At 41.2% G+C, this 22,049-nt stretch overlaps 2 protein-coding genes across 3 annotated transcripts; both read right to left on the bottom strand.

Moving 5' to 3' along the window:
• Positions 1 to 1,739: 1,739 nt before the first annotated feature.
• LOC119919309 lies at positions 1,740 to 4,216 on the bottom strand. Its single transcript, XM_038739724.1, has 2 exons — positions 3,929 to 4,216; positions 1,740 to 3,582 (listed from the first exon to the last, which is right to left on the bottom strand). The coding sequence occupies exon 2, from the start codon at positions 3,309 to 3,311 to the stop codon at positions 1,740 to 1,742; it is 1,572 nt and encodes a 523-aa protein (XP_038595652.1). The 5' UTR covers positions 3,312 to 3,582; positions 3,929 to 4,216.
• Positions 4,217 to 6,966: 2,750 nt separating this feature from the next.
• Positions 6,967 to 17,768, bottom strand: LOC119919310. Of its 2 annotated transcripts, none has more exons than XM_038739726.1 (16): positions 17,469 to 17,768; positions 16,900 to 17,008; positions 15,369 to 15,582; positions 14,898 to 15,040; positions 13,729 to 13,903; positions 13,539 to 13,594; positions 12,539 to 12,708; positions 12,332 to 12,442; positions 12,068 to 12,193; positions 10,229 to 10,327; positions 9,990 to 10,148; positions 8,691 to 9,314; positions 7,981 to 8,048; positions 7,704 to 7,891; positions 7,542 to 7,630; positions 6,967 to 7,419 (listed from the first exon to the last, which is right to left on the bottom strand). In XM_038739726.1, the coding sequence occupies exons 1-12, from the start codon at positions 17,655 to 17,657 to the stop codon at positions 8,703 to 8,705; spliced, it is 2,163 nt and encodes a 720-aa protein (XP_038595654.1). In that variant the 5' UTR covers positions 17,658 to 17,768; the 3' UTR covers positions 6,967 to 7,419; positions 7,542 to 7,630; positions 7,704 to 7,891; positions 7,981 to 8,048; positions 8,691 to 8,702. The 2 variants fall into 2 exon arrangements, with proteins under 2 accessions (XP_038595654.1, XP_038595653.1); XM_038739725.1 differs by having other exon boundaries at positions 7,985 to 8,048.
• Between the last annotated feature and the right edge of the window lie 4,281 nt (positions 17,769 to 22,049).

Below are 22,049 nucleotides of genomic sequence, written 5' to 3'. Positions count from 1 at the left end.
AAACCCAGGGCTTTATGTGGAATCCTCCAGCTTTCAGGATGTGTTTGATGTTGGCTGTGAGGCATTTCAGATGGTCAAGGTCGTTATGTGAAGTCAGGATGTCGTCGACGTATACATCTTCTCCCAGCACGCGTCTCTCTTCCTTGAAGTGACTGAATGAAGGTAAGTTCGCAGTTTCTCGCATGGCGACTTGGGCTATGCAACCGGCAGGTTTGTCTCCGATGTTGACTCTTGTTATGGCAAAATCTTCTATTTCGGCATCTTCACTGTCACGCCACAGGAATCTGTGCAGGTGGACCTCCGATCTTCCAGCCAGACAGAGTTGTACATCTTCCGGATGTCTCCAAGGGCAGCGTAGACACCAGTTCGGAACCTCAATAAGACAGCTCGGATTGGGTTCAGGACATCAGGACCTTTGATGAGGATGTCGTTCAGACTGAGACCTCTGCACTTTTGGCTGCTGTTCCACACTAGTCTGACTGGGGTGGAGACTGAGTGTGGGTTTAGTGCAATGAGATGACTTATGTACCACACTGGCCCGGTCCAACTCTGCAGAATGTCTTTGGACAGCTTCATTGCGGCCCTGCGGTTCACCATCTCATGGATCTGTGCAGCGTAGGCCGCCTTCCACTCAGGTTCTTTTGATAGCTGCTTCTCAGTTCTGAGGAATGTTGCCTCTACTGCTTTCCTGTTTGGCAGGGTTGCTGGATCTTCTGTCCACGGATACTTAGCATGCCAGTGTGGTTCGGTGCTGTGTACATCTCCAGTCGTGTATGTCAAACCATTTCTTATGATCTCCATCTCCCTTTCTTCTGCAAGAGTTATCTCCTTTCCCCCTGGCTGGCAGTTCCCGCAGCGACACCCTCCACATCTCGGCTGACAGGCGGCTCCGATGCTCTCCCACCTCCACCACTTCAGAAAGTCTTTGCTGCTGGTGGCTGTGTTAGACTGGGTCTCGGGGTGGTCGGGATACTGGCAGGAAATTGGGTCTGTCTTGAATTCGAGATATTTGACTGCTGAAGTTCTCATTGATCTGGCGAAGTGAGTCTTGGACGAATGGGCCATCAGGGTGACTTCCTCAAAGAGGTCTGGATGCATGCCCCCGACTGTCTTGCCTAGTGGACCCTCCCAGAGCACCAGGTCACCAATTGAACGGATTTTTTGGGGCACCAGCTGGCCTTCTTTGTGGCTGATCAGAAGCTGGATTTCTCTGGGTCTGATGAAGTCTTTGAGGGGAACATCAGGAAAGATTTTCTGCAGCTTGTCAGGTTGAACATGTCGGTGCACCTCTGCAATTTTGTCAAGTCCGTAGCAGATCAGTTGGTGAGACTTCAGAGTTCCTTTTGGAGTCCTGACTCTGATCTTGAGGAGGTAGCGCTTTGTAGCGACAGATACTTTCATCCCTCCGACGCCATGGACGACTAGTGCGACATCTTCACTGCGAAGGTTCAGCTTGCTTGCAGCTCTGTGGGTTATGTAATTTGTGTCAGACGCCAGGTCAATAAGTGTTCCGATTCTTTGCCCGTCATTGGCAGTGACGTTAAGGAGCATCAGGATCACAGGGTACTCGTGCAGACCAGTCTCCTCCAGAAGGCCTCTCTCTCCTCTCTCTGCTGCAGTGGAGTTGTATGCTCGAGATGCGATGTTGCAGAAAGCATTGCGACACTGCTGCGCTAGCTCAGGTGAAAGTTTGGAAAGAAACTCTTCCTGGGCCTCGGTGTAATTTTTCCCCTCAGCTCTCACCGGACCAAACTTGGGTCTTTGGGACAGCTGTCTGGGTAAGGGACAGAGAAGGTAGTGGTGTTGGTCTCTGCACTCTGGATTCCCACACAGGTAAGTAGTTTTCTGCAGGGTTCATTGTGGATTTCGAGGCACCTCTTGCAGGCTCCGAGCTGTTGCACTGCGTCCCTCTTTTCCTGGAGCTTTGTGGTGGTTCTAAACCTCCTGCAGATGTAGAGCTTTCTTTTGTGTTTTGGATCTCCGCAGATGATGCAGCCTCCTAATTCACTGCTGGATTTAGTTGTCCTTGTTCGGGCATGCTTTGTTTGAAACCTGGTCTTCTCCTTGGCAGGGTCGATGTCTCTCAGCTGTTCTAACTGCTCGTAGATAGACTCTTGGGATTGGAGGTATGCCAGTAGCTTGTCAAAGCGGTTCTGGTGGCTTACAGCATTTCTTGGGTCAGCAGCGTGGGTAAGCCAGTCTTTCTTCAGGGACTCTGGCAGCTTGCTCTCGATGGATTTTATTACTAGTGGGTTTTTTATGGCATCTGCATTGCTCAGTTCATTTAAATCATAGAGGGCCTTTTCCACTGCTTGGATGAGCTCTACGATTCTTCTTGGGTGGTTACCACGAACAGGTGGGATAGCTTGTAGCTCCTCGACAATCTCAATAGCGATGGTGGCTTGGTTTCCGTAGCGGTTCTCTAGGACTCTGAAGATCTCGTCTGCTGAGGTGTAAGTAGAGAGCCGTAGATCCTTGGCCACTCTTTCGTCGAGGCTATCAAGTAGTTGAAATTTCTTCACCTCTTTGGATCCGGTTGGTTCACCTTGCTTCTGTAGAGCCTCCCATTCTTTCCTCCATCTGTAATACTCACGCTGGCTGCCGGTAAACTTTGGTAAAGCTGTGGCTTTTAGCTTTATGGCTGCAACAGGGGCTGCGCTGTGGGCTGTGACAGGTACTCTGTTGCTGTCCTCTTTAATACTTGCTGCTCCAATCAGGGCGGCCTTCCTCGACACCAGCTTGGGAAGGAGGGTTTCGAGCTCCGTTAGCCGACGATTGAAATCTTGCTTCTCGGCTCGTGGAGCCCAGCGGTTCCAGGTCTGGTGCGCTTCTTTGGCTTTGTGCACCAGGCTCTCTAAATGGCGGAGCATAAAGTCATATGCCTCCAGGGGTGTGTCAGGCTGAGTGGAGGAGACGTTCTCGCACTCTGCCTCTGCAGCTTTTAGAGCAAGGGTCAGTTCTCTTTCACCACATGAGGCCCATAATGTCTCCTGGACAAGGTGCTTTACCTCTTTTAACTTCTGCTCACACTCTTTCTCCGTCTTCTCTATGTCAGCTCTCTGTTGGTCGCTTAACTCAGGTGCGCCCTCTGCTTCGGTTCCTTTGCCCTGTGCAATGTAAGCAGCCTCAAGCTCCTCATTTGCATCCATCACTTTAGCGCCCTCTGCTGTGAGTCTTTTGAAGTTATCTTGCAGCTCCTCCACAGACATCTCCATGTGGGTCCTCGTTATATGGTTGGTGAGTCGGGAAAAAAGTCTCTTTACTGTAGTTCGCTCTGTTTTCAGCTCTTCGAGTGACTTGGACTCGGCCATGTTGCCTTTTTTGGCTGTTGGACTGACAGGTGAACGGCAGGTAGTTGATTTCCTCCAGGCCCCCAGGTGGAGTCTTCTCCCTCTTTGTGGTGGGCTCTTGTGGAGTCTTCACTTGTCACGGCCGGTTTCCTACTGTCAGGTCGGTTTTTCACTGTCAAGTGTTTCTTTTAACTGCGAGGTGTCCACACTTGACAAGGACCAGACTTCGGATTTCACTCAGAATAATTTATTTGAATAATTGAACAGGAGTTGAACAGTATAGGTGAAAAACCTTTAAACACAGAAATAAAAAGCATTTTGAATAAACAGGTATTTCCACAGTAAACACAAGTCAAGGTAAATATTTCCAAAACGGTAAGTATATTTAAATTCAATATTATTCTTCACATTTCACCAAACTAATTATGCATTTTAATTAATCTTTAACAAAACAATTTTGGCTTACTATTTAAGCATTCTTTTACACAAATTAGGTAGAAAACCCACACATTTTAACCATATATATCCATGCATTTGAACATAGTTTCTCCCTCTCTTCAACCATGCAGCGACAACTTTAACACACCCATATTAACACCTAAACAGAAAAGATTTAAACAACATTCAAGTGAGCTTACCGATAGCCCGTCAAATCAAAAGTCTCATTCCCCGCAGTGGATGTGTGCTGCTCATTCCGTCATGTCAGTCCCTTTCCACCAGCCAAATGACTGCGTTATATGCTCCCGCTGATTGAAGTGTGTGCGAGCTTCTGATTGCTCAATCTAATTCACCTGGTCGAGGGTGCGCCAGGGCGCGCACGCACGGTCACACGCGGCTGCCGATGCAGAGCGGGGCGGCACGCAGGTGAGACGGCATGCAGGAGGAGGCGGGCACACGGGAGACAGGCGCACCTCTGCCAGATCAGCGCGACAGTTATAGTGACCGCTACAATATGTCACTGCTGTGTTGAAGAGTCTGACAGATGTTGGGATTAAGGACCTGTCTGTTGCTGAAGTAGCTGCTTAGGAGAATAATTTTAACAGTGACCTGGAGTCTCTTGCTCAGGGACACTTGAGCAGGGCACATGGCTTTTTTTTTAATGTCCACTGTGTGTAAGTAGGCCTTCAAATAGTTGAGATATAAACACACCATCAGTAGCTGCTTTTGCGTTTTCAGTTGTATCACTCCATCTTCATCAGGGGATGGATTTGGCAAATGTAAATGGCAGCGGTGGAAGAAGTACTCAGATCTTTGACTCTGACTGTAGTAATAATGCATCAAAATCTTATTTCACTAAAAGTAAAAGAGTATCATCAAAACTTTTTTTTTAAATGTATTGTTTTTAACATTATTATTATTCCTAGCCTATTCTGCCGCCAGCTGCTGGTTTGTTAATAGACTAATTGTTGTATTTAACTCTTTTCACTTTTACTTCTCTGTGTATTTTTCTAGATTAAGCTAAGATGTACCTTTATTGATCGCCTGATGGGAAAATTCAGCTTGACATGGCAGCACAAGGAATTGAAGTCAAAAATAAAATAAGAAATAAAATAGGAATAATATTTACAATGAATAGATCTAGGTGCATATGAATGTTTCTAAACAGACATACGTTGATACAGTATCTGTTTCAGAATCAGAATCACGTTTATTGCCAGGTACATTTTCACATACAAGGAATTTGTCTTGGTAAATTGGTGTTTAACAGTGCACATACATGTAGAAATATAAATATAGAAAAAGTAAAGAGACCTGTTTTCTTAGATGAGAAGCTGTACAATTTGTGTATGTACAACTATGCCAAAAATTGCTAAAATATACAAAGGTTATTTGACAAGGGAAAAATGTTCTGGCTGCACCAGGACACCAGATGGTCAATCTGCCACCTGTAGGCGGAGTCATCCCCACCAGAGATGAGACCAGCGAGGGTTGTGTCATCTGCAAACTTCAGGAGCTTGACAGGCTGGTGGCTGAGGCTGCAGCTGTTGGTGTACAGGGAGAACAGCAGAGGGGAAAGAACGTAGCCTTGAGGGGAACCGGTCCTGGAGTCAGAGACATGTTTTCCCAGCTTCACGTATTGCATCCTGTCGGACAGGAAGTCTGCGATCCACCTGCAGCCACGCTTAGCTGGGAGAACTTGTCCTGCAGCAGAGCTGGGATGGTGTTGAAAGCAGAGATGCAATCTACAAACAGTTTCCTGGGGAATGTAGTGAAGGCCCATGTTTACTGTGTCGTCTACAGACCTGCTGGCTCTGTATGCGAACTGCAGGGAGCAAAAGACTTCATAATCATAAAGGTCAGGGCAACGGGTCTGTAGTCATGTAGTCCTGTGGTCCTAGGTTTTTGGGGGACAGGGATGATGGTGGAGGCTTTGAAGCAGGCCGACACATGGCATGTCTCTAATGAGGTGTTAAAGATGTCCCTGAACACCAGAGACAGCTGATCAGCACCCTGCTTCAGGATGGATGGTGAGACAGAGTCTAGCCCAGCAGTCTGTTGACATCCCTCTCCAAGATGGTGAGATAGAGATAGAGACAGAGACAGAGACAGACAGATGAGGTGGAGCTGTTTTCCACTGAGGATGGGGAGGATGAGATGGCGGACTTGGGCCAATTGGTGGGGTGACGGGGGTGGTCTCAGGTCTGTCCCATTGTCTTTCGACAGGAAAACTGGTTCAACTCGTTGGCAAGGCGAGAGTGGTTCTTGGAGAGGGGGGGATTTTGGTTTGTAGTTTATGTGTCTAAATCTTTTCCAGACAGAAACAGATTTGTTTGTAGAGAAGTGATGTTGATTTTTCTCTGAGCACAGCTGCTTAGCATCTTGAACCACCTTGCTAAACCTGTACTTTGACTGCTTAAACCTGCCCCTGGTCACTCATAAATGCTTCTCTCTTTTTAACCTTAGCTGTCTGAGTTTAGCTGTGAACCAGGGTTTGTCATCATTATAACTCTGGTGCATGATGGTACGCAGCTGTCCTCAGTCACAGAAGCATCTGTAAACTCATCCAGTTTACAGATGTTTGTATTTCTGTAATCTTTTTATTTCAGTTTAACTGTATAAATGACTGTGTGGTGCTTCCTCTGTCACATCACTTTCATTGACGTTGTTGTCCAATATTATTTTAGACATACTTCTCGCAATGGGAAATTAAGTGTGTATTGAATAATATTGTTTTGTTTCACAATGGCTTCCAGTGAAAACCCAACTGCTGTTTTTAACCCTTTTTGTGTATATTTGGAAGTATGAGGTCTTCATCAGCTGATGAAATCAAAGATCTACAGTTCCATGACAACTGAGCCAACATCTTCTGATGAAGCCCGTGCAATGTTATTAAAATCTCCAGAAGTGGTACTCTGTGTGTGTGTGTGTGTGCGCAGTATATTTAGTAATTATTTTAATGCATCTCACACTTCATCTAGGTGGATTAACATGTTTAACTCATCTGAAACATTTTACTCAAACTTAGCATCGGATCAAATAAGCTGGTTATTTATCTTATATTTACTGCTATATTTAATATAAATATATTTTATAAAATATTTTATTTGGCATAAATTCAAGTTATTGACATTAACACTAAGTTTCCTTTAATAGATAAAGTAGTACTTTGTTAGATAATTAACCAATATACAAACATTCACTATAGACAAGTGCTCACAGTGACAAAATGTTTTAGAAAATTTTTATTCTTTTACATTAAAATGTGAAGGGTGAAATTTCAACTGTAAACATGAAATAAACTTGACTTTTACCTCTAAATTTCACAACAAAAATACAATTTTTAAAGCCTGTTCCCACAAAGTATTTCTGACTTCAAACAAGTTATCAATGGTAATAAATTAAAATTCTGTAATTCTACACTATGCAAAATAAAATTTAATTTATTTATTTAAAATAAAAGCCAAAAGGAAATTCACAAAATGTTCACCGTAAAAACGACATAATGGAGTGTCTGAGATAAATAAATAATTTGATATTCTAAAATGTCAAAAAACAACCCCCCCCCAAATCACAATCAAGGGTTCACAGATCAGTTAGTGAGGTTGGTCACTTTCTGTAAGGCAGCAGCGCTCACATTTAGAGAATGCTCACTGGGAAACAATTTCCTCAATAGGAATGACAGGAGCATCTGTTATGGAAGATAGAGCAACAAAATCAGAACAGGATTTTTTTGCTATATTAAATAAAATGAGAAACTTACATACAATAAACGAAGGACAGTGACAGAAAAGTAAATGCAGAGATACTTACATGTACGAGCATTTTGTTTTTTTCACGGTCCTGGAACAGATTAAAAACAGACTCCACGTCTGTCTTCTTTAGGACAAGATAGTTTGAACCTACAGAGAGAACATAAAAATTTATTTTATGTACGTTTACGTTTCCTACTAGTGCAGAAAGGCGACAACCTACATTTGGCATTCATCAGGTTGTGCGCTCTGGCCCTGGTCTCGTTCTTCTCCTCGTCTGTGCGAGGAGGACGAGGTGGAGGCGGTGCAGCTGGTTGAATCTCTGGCCACTGTTTTTCACGCACAGCATCGATGTATGTAGCCATCTGCACTTCTGATGGGTTCATCTTGTTTAGGAAAGAGTTCACTTTTCTGGAGAAGAATACAACACAACCAAAGGTCACCCACAGACAAAAATCCAAGTCACAGTATAAATAAGGGGTTGGGTGTCTGAACCAAACTTACTTTTTCAAGATGGGCATAAAGGGTTTCAAAATGGCATCAAATATGTTTATGAGGATGGAGTTCCCTGTTAGGACAGAAAGTATTGGGTTTATCTTCAAAAAACGGGGACTATGTCAGTGTTTTTACATGTTTTAGCTTTGGCATAAACTTTGCATTTACCCTTAAGGCTGCAGTAATTAATACATGCCACTAGAGAAACAACCAACTCCTAATTAGATCCTCAACTATGTTCACCAGCCACTTGATTTGAACATCCAGTGTTCAGTACAGTTTATAGGTGTAGATGAGAATGGCTGAGAAAATGTGAAAGCATAAAAGAATTTTAAAAATGGTAAAAAGCGCTGTAGCTGCAGAGTTATGTATTTTTCTTTACCAAAAATATGGGGCTGAAGATAGAGGATGTTATTGTGCAGGCAAATATGTTGACTAAAAAAGGTAAAAATGACTTGATCTGACTTTTTAATGCTCCGTTATTTTGGCACTAGTAAAGACCTCAACTGAAATGAACGAACACAACTGGCTGTCTAGATTTAGTTGAAAATTAATTAATTAATTAATTAATTAAATTAATCAATCAATCTCAAAATCTGCAGTATGGTATAAAAACACTGGTAGTGAAGGACACATTATTTCTAGTAAATGGACTACAACACACAAAACACTGGTATGATCTCAAAGCTCTTAATGCTGTAAACACTGAACAAACCAGAAATTTCTTTCAGCAGATCAAATATGGCTTTTGTTGCCTCCAGCTGGCCTGGCTTTTGTGGCTCTTGGCTCTTCTGACACTGGGAGTCCTCCCCTCTCGGCAAAGTGTCCTGGTCCTTCCCTTTAGTCTTGTTTGCTCCACCTGACATCTTGAAACATATTTTGTCCTTTTTATTTGACTTTGCACTGAAGTGACACCACGATGGACCTTCCGTGCTATCCCCTGAAACTCTCCATTTTGTCTGCAGTGCGCTGTGGAGTCTGACACAGGTGAGTCTTTATCACTGGTGGTTCTTGTTGAGAGCAAGGACTCTAGTGACCTGGATTGTATCAGTCCCTTGAACATTTTAAAGGGAGAGGTTAAGGCATTACTAGAGTCCTCTGTTTTGTTGGGGGAGCAGTTTTTATTTGCAGGCTCCAGCTCCTTTTGTGTTTCTGCTTCCTCTGGCGGCACTGAATCAGAATGATCTTCCAAGATAACAATAGTTGGGATTGTAGTACCAGTAACATTGTTGCCCTTCTCAGTAGAGGCACCAGGGTTTTCTAAAGGCAGAGTTGTGGATTCAGGATGTGAAGATGTCATTGTGATTTCTTTCGGGGCCTCTGTCTGAGGACTAGAGTTCTGCAAAGTAAAACAAAATAATCAGGTTGTGACAGCTGAATCTGAAGCGCCTGACTTTAAAAAGGTACAGAGTGGCAGACACCAGCAAATGAACAAATTCATACACGCATCGGTTAAAAGTCTAAAAGTCTCAGTCCCAGTTTCTTACAACTTCAGTCTTATTTCCATAGTTTGGGTCACTGTTTTATTGGTTATTATAAAGTTACCACAAAGTAATTGATTAGATCGGGGCTACGCTGCAACATTCCTCAAACAAAGTCCAACAGTCCAAGCAGCCAACAGTTTATGCAAAATTATTCACAAACTACTTTCTTTGGAGTAAAAAAAACAAAAAAACAAAGTTAGTGATGTCTGTAATAATCCCCTTCTGCACAGGAGAACTGCATGTGTGCACGCCATGGAAGGTAGGTCAAAGTTGAACCAGGTTCTGTAAACTGTGAAGGATGTTTACACTACAGAGCTGGAGTTATACTTTTATTATTTGCTATGTTCTCTCTTGCAAATAAGTTTGTCTAAATGCCCCTCAGACAACTTTATAACTTGGCAAGTACAATGTTACTGTTACCTATGGGAATGATGAATGCCAAAAGTACAAAAGTAAGCACCAGGTTGTAATAAGCCTGAATCATTCTTTAAGATGTCTATCTGAAGAAAAGCAAATCTGTTAAACTTTACCTCTTCTTCCTCTTGACCTGGAGTCAGGAAGTAAGCCAAGCCACTCAGAAGGCCCCAGACACCTCCATAATGTTCCTCCTCATTCAGTAGTTTGTCAAGTGGGCAGAGGAACTGAAAAACTGGCTGACTGCGGCCGATTAGATCATCAGAAACTAATTCCTGTAAAAGAAAATAACACTTTGAGTCATTATGATTTTCAAGTGTTCATCTGTCAACACAGTATTTTTGGCGTCTCTCACCTGCAGGAAGTTCTCCAATGATCCCTTCGCTTCTTCTTTGACCTCATCTGTGATCTCTGACTCCTCCGGCACCAGGATTGTGGGCAGCCGGATCGAGTCCTGATAGAGGACAAAATAAATGTCTTTTATGAACAGTTCCATGAACAATGTTTGGTCCAACCCCTCTGTCTAGCAAGTTTTAAAACTGTATACCATATGATTGCAGTAACATTTTGTGGTTCACAATGTTGAATTTCAGACTTGTGAAGCAAACGTTGTGGTATGTTTTCACAACAATGCTTCCTTCTGCCACAAGCTGAGTTTACAGAAAACACAAGTCTTTTCTCTGAAGTCAAAGGAAGAAATCCTCTTTTAGTCGGTACATATCATGATATCTGTCCATTTGTGGAAAACCATCCATTTAATTGTTCAATAGAAATTCCTAACATTGGACTGCATGATTTTGATTCATTAAAGAGAAATTTGCATTTTCAACTGTTCCAGTATTTCACAGTGAAAGTTTCTTGCAGAATCAGCTTGACAAAATAAATCATGCATGTCATCATTAACCACATTTCCACCCCCATGTACAGAACACGAGCAGGAAGTGTGCAAAAGGTATTTCCAAACATGTAGTCGCTCTTCTAGTTTGTGGCTAACTTTTGCCTCATTGTACTGTTATCTAGTCCCACATAGTTTCACTCTGGCTACCCTGTCTCCACCCTAACTCCTCAGAGTGCTGTCAGAGTACCTTTAACAAAGTACCTCCAACATTAAAAGGATAGGATTTTTACGATTTTAAGAATATACTCGCATCCATATGTACATATTGAAACTGTTTGTTTTTGTCACTGTAATTGTTCCTCCTATTCATTCATGTTCTGAGATGTTTGCTCCCTAATCTGATTCCAGTGTATGAGATAATAGAACAATTGAGCACCTTCAGTCTTTTTAGTGCAAATACTTTGGAATTGCACTACAATTTTATGTATTTCTGGCCAGTATGGAGAGGAAAAATAATTAAAGTGAACAAAAACGGTTTCAATGTACATGTGAGAAATGTGAAACCTAGTCTTTAAATTGATTTTATCTGAGGACACACCTTGCCTTCTCATCATTCATTCCCTCCAATTCACACTCACCCTGACAAGCATCTTTCTAAACTGGTAGACACTTGCCAAAACAGTGAGTGTAATTATTCCCTAAAAATGTTCTATCAAAATAATTACAAAGATGTTTATTTACTGGAATAATCTCCTCCGCGTACTATGATGGTTTGGTTTGCTGGCTTGCAACCAGGACATCAAGTCAATGATAAAAAAGTCAATCTGTAGTCGTCTGCACACCAATACAGCAGGGAATACAAAGCCAAACACAAGCAAGCCCCATAAAGCATGTTGTAGCAATTCCACTCAGAAAATGTTTAAGTACCAAGTACCAAGAAGTTTTAAGTTGAGTCAACAGCAAGTCCCTTCTTAATGAATGTCTTAGAGCTCATGGATAAAAACTTCTTCAGCTAGGTTTGATTTTACCCACAGCATGCAGACTTACCACTTAGTTAACATAACTAACATAGTCTAATTACTGGACAGTAAACATACAAACAATCCTGCAATAAATATAATTTGACGATGTAGTTTGTGGTGGTGCTGAACTGTTTTGCATTATACAGAGAGGTGTTTCTGTTCTGCTTACCCTCACTGGGTGGACAAAATAATAGAAACACCTGTCAGTATTACACAACACAATTGCGAGTTTATTGTACCTAATAGACAGACATATCAGAGGTGATTACATCAGTTAAAAGTAGAAATTATATATATAAAAAACACAAAAGATGGCTTTCCATCTGCCTTTTACCTGCCATCTGTTGCAAAAGTACACAACATCCATGTAGGTCTTCCTGATGTCCCAATGTAGGTTCTCAGGGCTGTCCTTCTCCTCCAGGTGAACAGTGAAGATTATCTCTTTATCCTCCCAGTCGGTCTACAACACAGTCAACTCCTAATCAAACTCCATCACAAACATTAACATACCATAGAAGGACACGTTTTTACAGTGCCTCCGCAGACAGATAACAAGCCTCCGGGACATTCCACACTGCCAATGATAATTATAACTCACATGAGGGATGCTGACAGCCCAGCGGCCGGCACGCCACATCTCGTATGACAGCTTGAATTCCATCATGTCCTCTTGGACGCTTGTCAGGTAGTTATCCAGATCACTGTCCTCCTGATGGTGTTTGGCCAAAAAGCAACAATGAATCTGTCATGTTTCACAAATTGTACTCCTCGGTTTAATATATTGCGTTATCTGCAGCAGGCTCACCCTGTCAGAGTCCTGCTGGCTGAGAATGGACTCCTCCCTGGTGTCCTGGTTTTCCTGGATCGCCATGGTCCTCATCCCTGTTGGCTCCTTCTTCATTATCTTATTTTTCTTGGTCTTCTTGGGCTTCATCTTGTCAACAAATTTTGACCATCCTTCTTTTAACTTGTTACCTGAAAATTACAAAAACTTATTTCATCAGTATTTTTTGTTTTTTTTATTGTGTACACCACAGTACTGGAGAAACACAATTCCCCTGCCTGATATACTGAGTACTGTATGTGGAGAGAATAACAATACATTCTACTTTGACCTTGATTTCTGACATAACAACACACTTTTAGCACATCATTATAGTTGGAAATTCAGTGAGAAAAACTACTCACCACACAATCCACACTTCTTCAGGCATGTAAGCCACGTAAGCATGATTAGTAATCAAACGTTCAATGTTATAATCTATGTGGCTGCCTGGCAATTAATAATTTTTCCAACAGACTAAAAAAGCATTTTTTTTCCTGAATTTTTGATGTGATCATAACAAAAAAATACACAGATTTATCTTATCATGGCATAATCAATTCTTATTCAGTCATCATTACTGTTGGATTATTTGCAATATAAAGAGATAGGAGTTGCTTGAAGACAGCACAGAAATGAATTGGCATTCAGCTTGCTGTTTGTGTAATTAGCTGTCTGGACAAACAAACAAAAGAATCAGGGGATTAATTATGTGCTAAAAGGCAGGCTGATAGAAAATTAAAAAGTCACGTAGCTGACCACACATTGCTATTTATCAAACTGTTGTACAATACGTTATGTAAGTGGTCTTCTATTCTCTAAACACTCCATCTGCCTTTCTCAGGTCTCTGTCACCCTCATCTGAAATGTTTTAACACTCAAAGCTGAAAATCAAGTTTCAAGAATCACATGTACTACTCCTTAAGTATGAAAGAGCTCAATTAAAGACTCTCAATTACAACAACTCACTCACAAAACACACCTTTACTTTTGGCCTCGATCCTAGTGCCGTTTGAAATCCCTGCTCTCTCCAAGCCCCTAGAATTAAAAAAAACACAGACCCCCAGGTCAGTACCAATTCCAAACACAGGAGGTGGCCCCTGCTGTTGCTACTTTGAGGCTTGCTATGACTAGGTCAAGTCAGCGGGGTGCAGAAGATGACAGCCACTCACACTTCACTGCCCTCGGCCTCGCCTTCGCCCTCGTGTGAAGCCAGCGAGGCTTGATCTGGGTCTGATCCACACAGCTCATCCACAGAGCCTTTGGGGGTCACGCTGTCAAGCTGGCTCACCACCAGCTGGTTCAGGTTGTCGGGGTCCGACAGCCATGTCACCAACAGGCCCAAACCTGAGGAAAACAGCCAATACACTAATCCAACAAACTCTGTCTTGACATAAATACACAAAAAAATCAGGAGGCACAATATTCACATTTGACAGTATTATTGGATTGTTGTTTTTTAAGTCATTTTAACACAGCTGGAGTTAGTGATAATAGCTTCCACAATTAAACATATTTAAAAAGGAAGAGTATTTTCTAAACATTTTCTAAAATAAGTTGCCCCGAGTTAGCTGCATCTGGTTGGCTTAGCTTATAATTAAGACTTGTTGTATCTCGTTTGCTTAATCCGTATAAGAAAGCGAATACGAATTTCCCAAAGCCGTTACTTTAAATTTCATTTCAACCCTATTTAAAACATTTATTTTGAGTTCATATGTCATGTGTGGTTGACAATAAGTGGTACAAATCTTTAAAAAGTGAAGCCAAGTAATCTTTTTCCTCATACAATAAAGACTGATGATATGCGAGCGCAAATGATCAATCACAAAATTGTGAGCAATCACAATTTTATGCAAAAATCAGGATTGTTATTTTTGGTGCAAAAGTACAGCCCTGTAATTTTTCCACTGTTCCAAATTATTGCAAACACTCAATTATGTATCCATGAATTAAACAATTATGTCAGAAATTATCTGTTTCTAGCTGCCAAGATGAAGAGAAATCTGGACATGCAGATAATGTTTTAACTACAGCACTTATTGTAACTGACCTACATGTATAATTGCAAAAATGTAAAGCACAGCAAGATTCCCATGAGACAATCCCAAGAGACAAAACATTTTATCTGTTACTAAAAATGACAAAAACCTAAAGGGAATTGGCAAATCACTGTGAAAAGCCCTTTCCTTTTTTGTAACCAGAAATGCATGTCCTCAACTCGACAATGCCACTGACAATAAGGGATTACACACAATTCACACACTTGTAAAATAAGTCATGGGAGGCTTAGTCCTTACACAAGACTGTATTCCTGTGGAGAGAGAATTTAATGCTTTCCTACCCTTTAAGGCAACGATCTCATTTAAGGCACAGCGGCTGACGTCTTGTCCCCAGAGAGATTCGGGAAGAAGGTTACATACCAGAGTTTCAGAAAACTCTCGGAGAACTGCAATCTCTTCTGCTCTGGAAGTGAACAAGAGAGCTCTGAAACAGAAAGCAAAATAGAGGTGACTCCAACCATTAGTGAGCACTATACTGGATCATAGATGTTTATCAGCACATATCTCGGATAATCGCTTTATCTAAATCATAAACCTGATGGGATGTGCTACTGTTGAAACACCATTCAGCATAAGAAGAGCCATTAGGATGAGTTAGGCAGGTATGATCTTGTAAAAGAAAGGTAAATTATTCATAAGTTATTTAAAATATGGAGGTATTTATAGAGTTCAGACACATTACTGAGTGCAAAGAGTAACTGAAGCACCATGAGTTCTGAGTCATTAAACTGAAAGTATGTGTAAAGTCTCACCTGTCAGACTGCTTCGCATTGTGCAAGTGCTGGGTCAAAATCCGAATGGAGCCTACGACAGCCTGGCAAACATCAAAGTCTTTTGCTCTCTCAATGATCCGGTCAATTACAAAGTCAAACTCCCTGCTGAGCACCTGGTGCAGAGGCTGGTTCTCACATGGCTCAAGGACACCGTACCAAGGCAGCACCAGCTGAGCGTAGGCACGCTCAAACACTGAGGGGAGCAGTCACAAAGGAAAATCACGGTAGCACCAAGCTCCCACACTCACCTCCTGACCATCAAACTCAAACACTGCAGTGACTTGAACGCTTGTTTGGTGAAATTCAAGCTCTATTTTTTGCTTATTATTCAAATTGTTCAGGCAGGCAGGACTTTCCTCTGAACACGAGGAGTTGATGGTGGTATGAAGACTGGTCTATTCATCAGGGAACACACATGTTTTATTTACAGCAACATAACTTTATATCATGCAGAGAAAACCAGCTAAAAGTGCAGATGTAGACCATAATGTTTTTTTTAAACTATGAATTTTTCATATTTTAAACTCAATGAGAAGGCACAAAGACAAGTTGGAATAAAATCACTTTACATATAAATACTGTTTACATTTTCTTTGCGGTATTTTTGTGTATAAATAGTTACACACATTTTTAACCAAAACTATTCTATAATATTTTGAGTGATTTTGATTAAAGATTTGTAACTTTTAATAGATGCCTGTGTCATTTCTCAAGTATTTTTGGGTTCCTGTCAGGTTTATTCTTTGTTAAATAGACAAAATGAGAAGTCAGACTTACAGCTGCAGAAAAAAAAAGGATATTTATGTGGTATGCACAATTTGAAAGGTGCTTAGTGAAAGACAAAAATGCAGAAAAAAACCCAGCTCATGCATTTGAATATGACTGAATAGAATGAAATAAGTGCTTTCAAGGACTAATCATGAAATACTTGTTTACAGCAACTCTCAAAGAAACTGAGCTCATTCAGAGTAGGGATGCAATTTTTTCAGTCCTGATACTGTTACCTGGGCTTTGGATAATTGGCTGACACCGATACCAATCAGATAACAGTGTAAAATGACTAAGCTGTATTCCTCACTGAGGAAGTCATTGGGAATCATTATTTTATGTGTAAGGCAACATCTGGCTTGACTTAAACACTGCATCCTAACTTTGTGAAACAAAATGCTGTGAGCTCTTCTAGCAAAATGTTTCGGTTTCCCTTTGCATCTCCCCCTCTTGTCACAGATACCTGAGCCAGCTATTTGAGTCATTATTAGGCCGATATCAGAAATCAGTATCAGAGTGTCCCAAATTCAGAGCTGTGGTATCAATATTATAGCTAAACACCAACCAATATCATTAACGCTGTACAAAATAATAAAAACAATGTGTTTGCAAAGCAAACACAACTAAAATTAGAAGCATGAAAACCAGATATCTTATTTCCTCATCACAGCCATTTACAACCCATCTACAGAGAGAGGGTGTGTTTGTTAATGTTTTCGTTCTTTACATAAACATGCCTCACCTTGCTGAAGGGACCTCTTCACCTGTGGATACTGAGAATCCACTGGTTCAGCCTGCTCCCTGGTTTCTCTGTCATTCAAGTCACCAAACGACTCTTCCTCAACAGTTTCCTGGAAAACAAAAAACTATGAGTCAACTAAAAAGGGACTGAGAAGATTAATAAGAACACAATGAAAACTGGAAAAACAATTAGTGCTGAACTCACAGTAAACTACTGTGGCTATGTGATGAGTGAAAACATGTTTTTCAGACCTCAGTAGCTACAATAAAAAGCACCTCGGGTTTTGTGTGAACTAATTTCACAACTCAAGTGTTCAAGGGTAACCTGGCAAACAAGTTAGATTACTGACTAAGCCTACACATTGACTGGGATCTTACAGACAACATGCTACATTAACAATTCTAATATTTATAGACCTAGCTCACTTATTAACGCATATGAGGGAGAAAGGCTAACTACATTTTCAATATTTGAACACATTAAAACATGCCGCCGTGCTCCTAAATCCAAATCTTCCCCGCAAAAAGACATGTTCAATCCATAAATGCAAAATGTAAGTTACTTAATACCTGGAGTGGATTTTCCTTCGTTTCTTCTTCAGTTTGAGTGCTGATCTCTCGCATGCTGTTTCCAAATAACAGCGAGGTAGAAAAACAAAAGAGAAAACATAACAAGTACTGTGTCACTGTGCGCCAGCAGTCTGAAAAATACCACACCAAGCCAAAAGTAATGGCGATGGAGAAGCGCCACAGATACATCTTCTTTTCTTACAAGAGGCTCTTTTTGCTCGTATCTCATACTTTGAGACAGTGTGTGTTGCACATAGCCAGAGCAGGTCTGTTCACGGACATCTTTGGCACAGGAGAAGAAGACTCGGCTTCCTCAAACAACAGTCAAACGTTATTAACAGTCAAACTTTATTAAGTTGGGTAAAGCAGAGCTGTGATTGGCTGCAGGTAGTCCGCGCGTGCCTGTTGTTGATTATAGCAGGGTGCCATCTACAGGTTACACCTTTACCTTACAGCAAGGAGCTCTGATCTATCTATCTTGATTACCAGTGGTGGGAGTGTTCAGATCCTATCTTTGAATAAAAATACCAATCCAAGAATTTAAAAATACTCCTTAACTTAAATTACAGAAGTATCAACTTCAAAATTTTTATAAAGCAAAAAAGTAAAAGTAGCCTAAAGTAAAACCGCAGTGAAATATCCCGTCTCTGATCTTTCCTTTTTTTTTTTTTTATAGAATAATGGATAATTTGACATCTTTGGGTATCACACAGCTATTTAAATGAAACCATCTAAGAAGTTTAGAGGGGAAATATCTCTTTGGTGGATGTGTTAACAGCTCATTGACATCTGAACTCATAGACACTGTTTTTTATAAAAAGGTCTCAAGCCCAGGCATGGGAACCACTGGTTTAATTTTTAAGCTTAATATTAGTTAATAATTGTTTCAATAATTAATCTGAAAATTAACCAATAGCTATAACTGTTAAATAAATGTTGTGGAGTAAAAAAGCACAATTTTTCCCTCTGAAGTTTAGTAGAGTAGAAGTATAAAGCAGCATCAAATAGAAATATAAAAAGTACAAGTACCTCAACATTGTGCTATAGTAGGCCACAGTACTTCCTTACTTTCCACCACTGTCGATTACAGAGATTGACTGTTAATGGATACATAAGTTTTCCTTTTTTTAGCATGACTTACAAATTTAGCTTATGATCATGATATCATATTATCAGCCAATAAAAATATATTTTTTAAACAACCAAGAACAGGTAAAATAAGGAAGAGCTTGGCCATTGATAAGGGAAGTATTTATCATAAAGTTGTCCAGATTGAGATAATAAAAACAAAGATAATGTTTGGAAAAGATTTAAAAGTCTGTGGTTCTTTACTTTATCTACGCCAGATTACTGTTTTATTGTCAGATTGAATCATATTCTGCCATCACACTTAAATAAATACCATAGATTGTATTACATTAAATCAGTTTTCATGCAGATTGTTTGTTTCGACCTTCTGAATTATACAAGCTCTGATGATGATGTAATACTGATGAAAAATATAAAGTAGATTTGCCAGAGCGAAACTGGGCATCCAGTTAAGCGTTGCTGAAGACAGGCTATTTTATTTTTAAATATGGAACTCTAAATCTTTCCAACATTCAGACTAAAGACAGGCCTTTAATGAGCACAATCTCCTTCAGCTTCTATTAAATGTGAACATTATAACAAAAAACATTTACCAGAATGGGTTGGTATAGCCCACTAATAAAGCTATGTTACAAACAGCAGATACTCTTTGTATTGTCACTCTGAGTAACTTGTGACAAACGTAGATGTTACTGATTTTCTGTCAGGACCGGGGGCCAGAAACTCAAACGCAGACTAGAGAAATGCACAGAAGTGGTTTATTGAGCACAAGGGGTGTCCTGGGAGAGGTTGGGGTGAGGTGGTCGTTCTGAGGGTCTGCGATTCTGGTCCCAGAGCTTAGATGATTCCGGGGCACAGGAGGGAATCCGCATGGTGCATGTGCAGGTTTCCTGAGGTCGAGACAAAGAGAGAGCAGTTAAACACTGGTACGAAGGTTCAGACAAAATACTGAAACTAAGACAGACAAACTGGCTGGCGTGTCCATACGGTTAGGTACAACGATCCGGCGGGGACTGGAAGGTTGGCAGATCTCTTAAAGGCATGTTGATTGCAGGCAGAGGCCCTGGTGTGCTGATTGCGGATGTGTTTCAGGTGGGAAAGCCTGGAGCTCAGATTGCCACGCCCACCAGCAGCCTCAGTTTGTGACATTATCAAAACCCCCACTTCCTTTCAAGTGCATAATTTATCTCACTGTGGGTTTTGTCCTCATGAGGTTAAAACACTGAGGTCATGACCCGGTGCAGCGGTGATGTAACTCAGTCTAACAGCTGAAATTACGCAACAGACTGCCTGACAGGAGGACAGCTTCAGTGATCCGTGGCCCTTCATGTGGCTACTGACTATGAAGTCCCTTTTAAGAGGAGGTCACACCAGTGGTGGAATGTAACTAACAGTACATTTACTCAACAATATTTGAGGTACTTTATTTGATGCGACTTTATAGCCTACTTCAATTCTGAGGGAAATACTGCATTTATTTTTACTTCCCTACATTATTTTGACAGTACTTAACAAATTGAGATTTTTCACATAAAACATATGTGCTTATAAAATATGTTGCATTGTTATAGATTAAACTACCAAAAATATATAAAATCCATCCATCCATCCATCGTCATCCGCTTATCCTGCGTACAGGTTCGCGGGGGGGCTGGAGCCAATCCCAGAGAGGGGGTTGTAGCCAATTCTGTGGCCTGGTCGCTGCCACACCGACCACTGGTTTCTGCCACACCGACCACTGGTCGCTACCACTAGGGGAGCTAAAGATACTAGTTTCTGCCACACCGACCATCGGTTGCTACCACTAGGGGAGCTAAAGATACTAGTCGCTGCCACACCCACCACTGGTTTCTGCCACACAGACCACTGGTCACTACCACTAGGGGCGCTAAAGATACTGTTCTCTGCCACACAGACCACTGGTCACTACCACTAGCGGCGATAAAGATACTGTTCTCTGCCACACAGACCACTGGTCGCTACCACTAGCGGCGCTAAAGATACTGGTCGCTGCCACACAGACCACTGGTCGCTGCCTTGCTGTCCCACGAACCACTAGTTGCTGCCTTGCTGCCAGGCTGCCACACCGACCACTGGTCGTTACCACAGTCTTTAAGGGAAGGCTCCTTTCTGTTCCATGTCACACAAACTGTGGCTGTATTAAAAAAGGTCAGTTTCAAGTTTTTATACAGTCTATGGTTCCAAAGTATACCTAAAGTGACCTGATTTAGGTTAGTCATCAGGTTGAGGCCGCGACCAGCGAACATGAAACTAGAATTAGACTCTGTATTGACTGCTGCTTATTTGTTTAGCATTATTGGCTTTTTGATGCATCCTCCAATTAGTACAGCGCTACATATGATAATATGCTTGCTATTGTGTGCCTGCGGCCATCAGTGCGTAAAATAATAACACTTAAATGTTATACCTATATCATAAAGGGTGAAATTGCGTCTCTCCTTGAGCAATAGTCTTTGGTGGCATTTTTCACGCTATTGAAACTCAAACTTTGTTGCAATATCGCAGACATCAGGGGCAAGTAGTGGACTGCTGTGTGTGTGTTTGTGGGCATGAGATGAGGCTCCACACTGCTGCCACACTGGTCGGTGTGGTCGCTGCCACTTGGGGCGCTAAAGACAGTGGTCGCTGCCACACTGACCACTGGTTGCAGTTGGTTATATCTACTGTAATACATCTTTATCATAATTCTTTGTTAAAATATTATGGATTATGCCTATTCTTATTGTTGCACTATATATTGCAGTTTGTGTGGTTATACCTACAGTAACAGCCTACATCTATCTATCTTTAGTCCTTGCCTATAACAAGGCCTGTGTTATTATAGTGTGTGTGTGTGTACATCTTTCTATATCACAATACTTTGTAAAATATATTCTATTATATCTTATTGATGCACTGTAGGCATACAGTATATTGCAGTTTATGTGGTTGTAGCCAATCTACAGTAGGCTAATACATCTATCTAGATCACAATACTTTGATAAATATAGCCTACAATATTATCGATTATGCCTATATTCTTATTGGTGCACTCTATATTGCAGTTTGTGTGGTTAACCTGCAGTAATAAATCTCTATCTTTGGTTCTTGCCTACAAGAAGAAGGCCAGTGTTGTCACCTGTGAAGGAAAGTGTGGTGAACACTTGTTGGTTGAATCCAAGCTAGACTGATTTTAACAATAAGAATATAGTTAATCAAAAATTAGTAGGCTATATTTAACAAAGTATTATGATCTAGATATATTTGTTACTGTAGATAGGCTATAACCACACAAACCGCAATATATAGTACAACAATAAGAGCAGGCATAATCGATAACATAGTATATTTAACAAAGAATTATGATAAAGATGTATTACATAGTAGATACAACCAACTGCAACCAGTGGTCAGTGTGGCAGCGACCACTATCTTCAGCGCCCCTAGTGGCAGCGACCAGCGACCACCGTCTTTAGCGCCCCTAGTGGCAGC

The sequence above is a fragment of the Micropterus salmoides genome, unplaced genomic scaffold, assembly GCF_014851395.1.
Source record: "Micropterus salmoides isolate LMB-PRFRI ecotype aquatic unplaced genomic scaffold, ASM1485139v1 Ms_hic_scaffold_2657, whole genome shotgun sequence".
In the NCBI taxonomy this organism is placed as follows: domain Eukaryota; kingdom Metazoa; phylum Chordata; class Actinopteri; order Centrarchiformes; family Centrarchidae; genus Micropterus; species Micropterus salmoides.
This window is presented reverse-complemented; position numbering and strand designations above follow the sequence as displayed.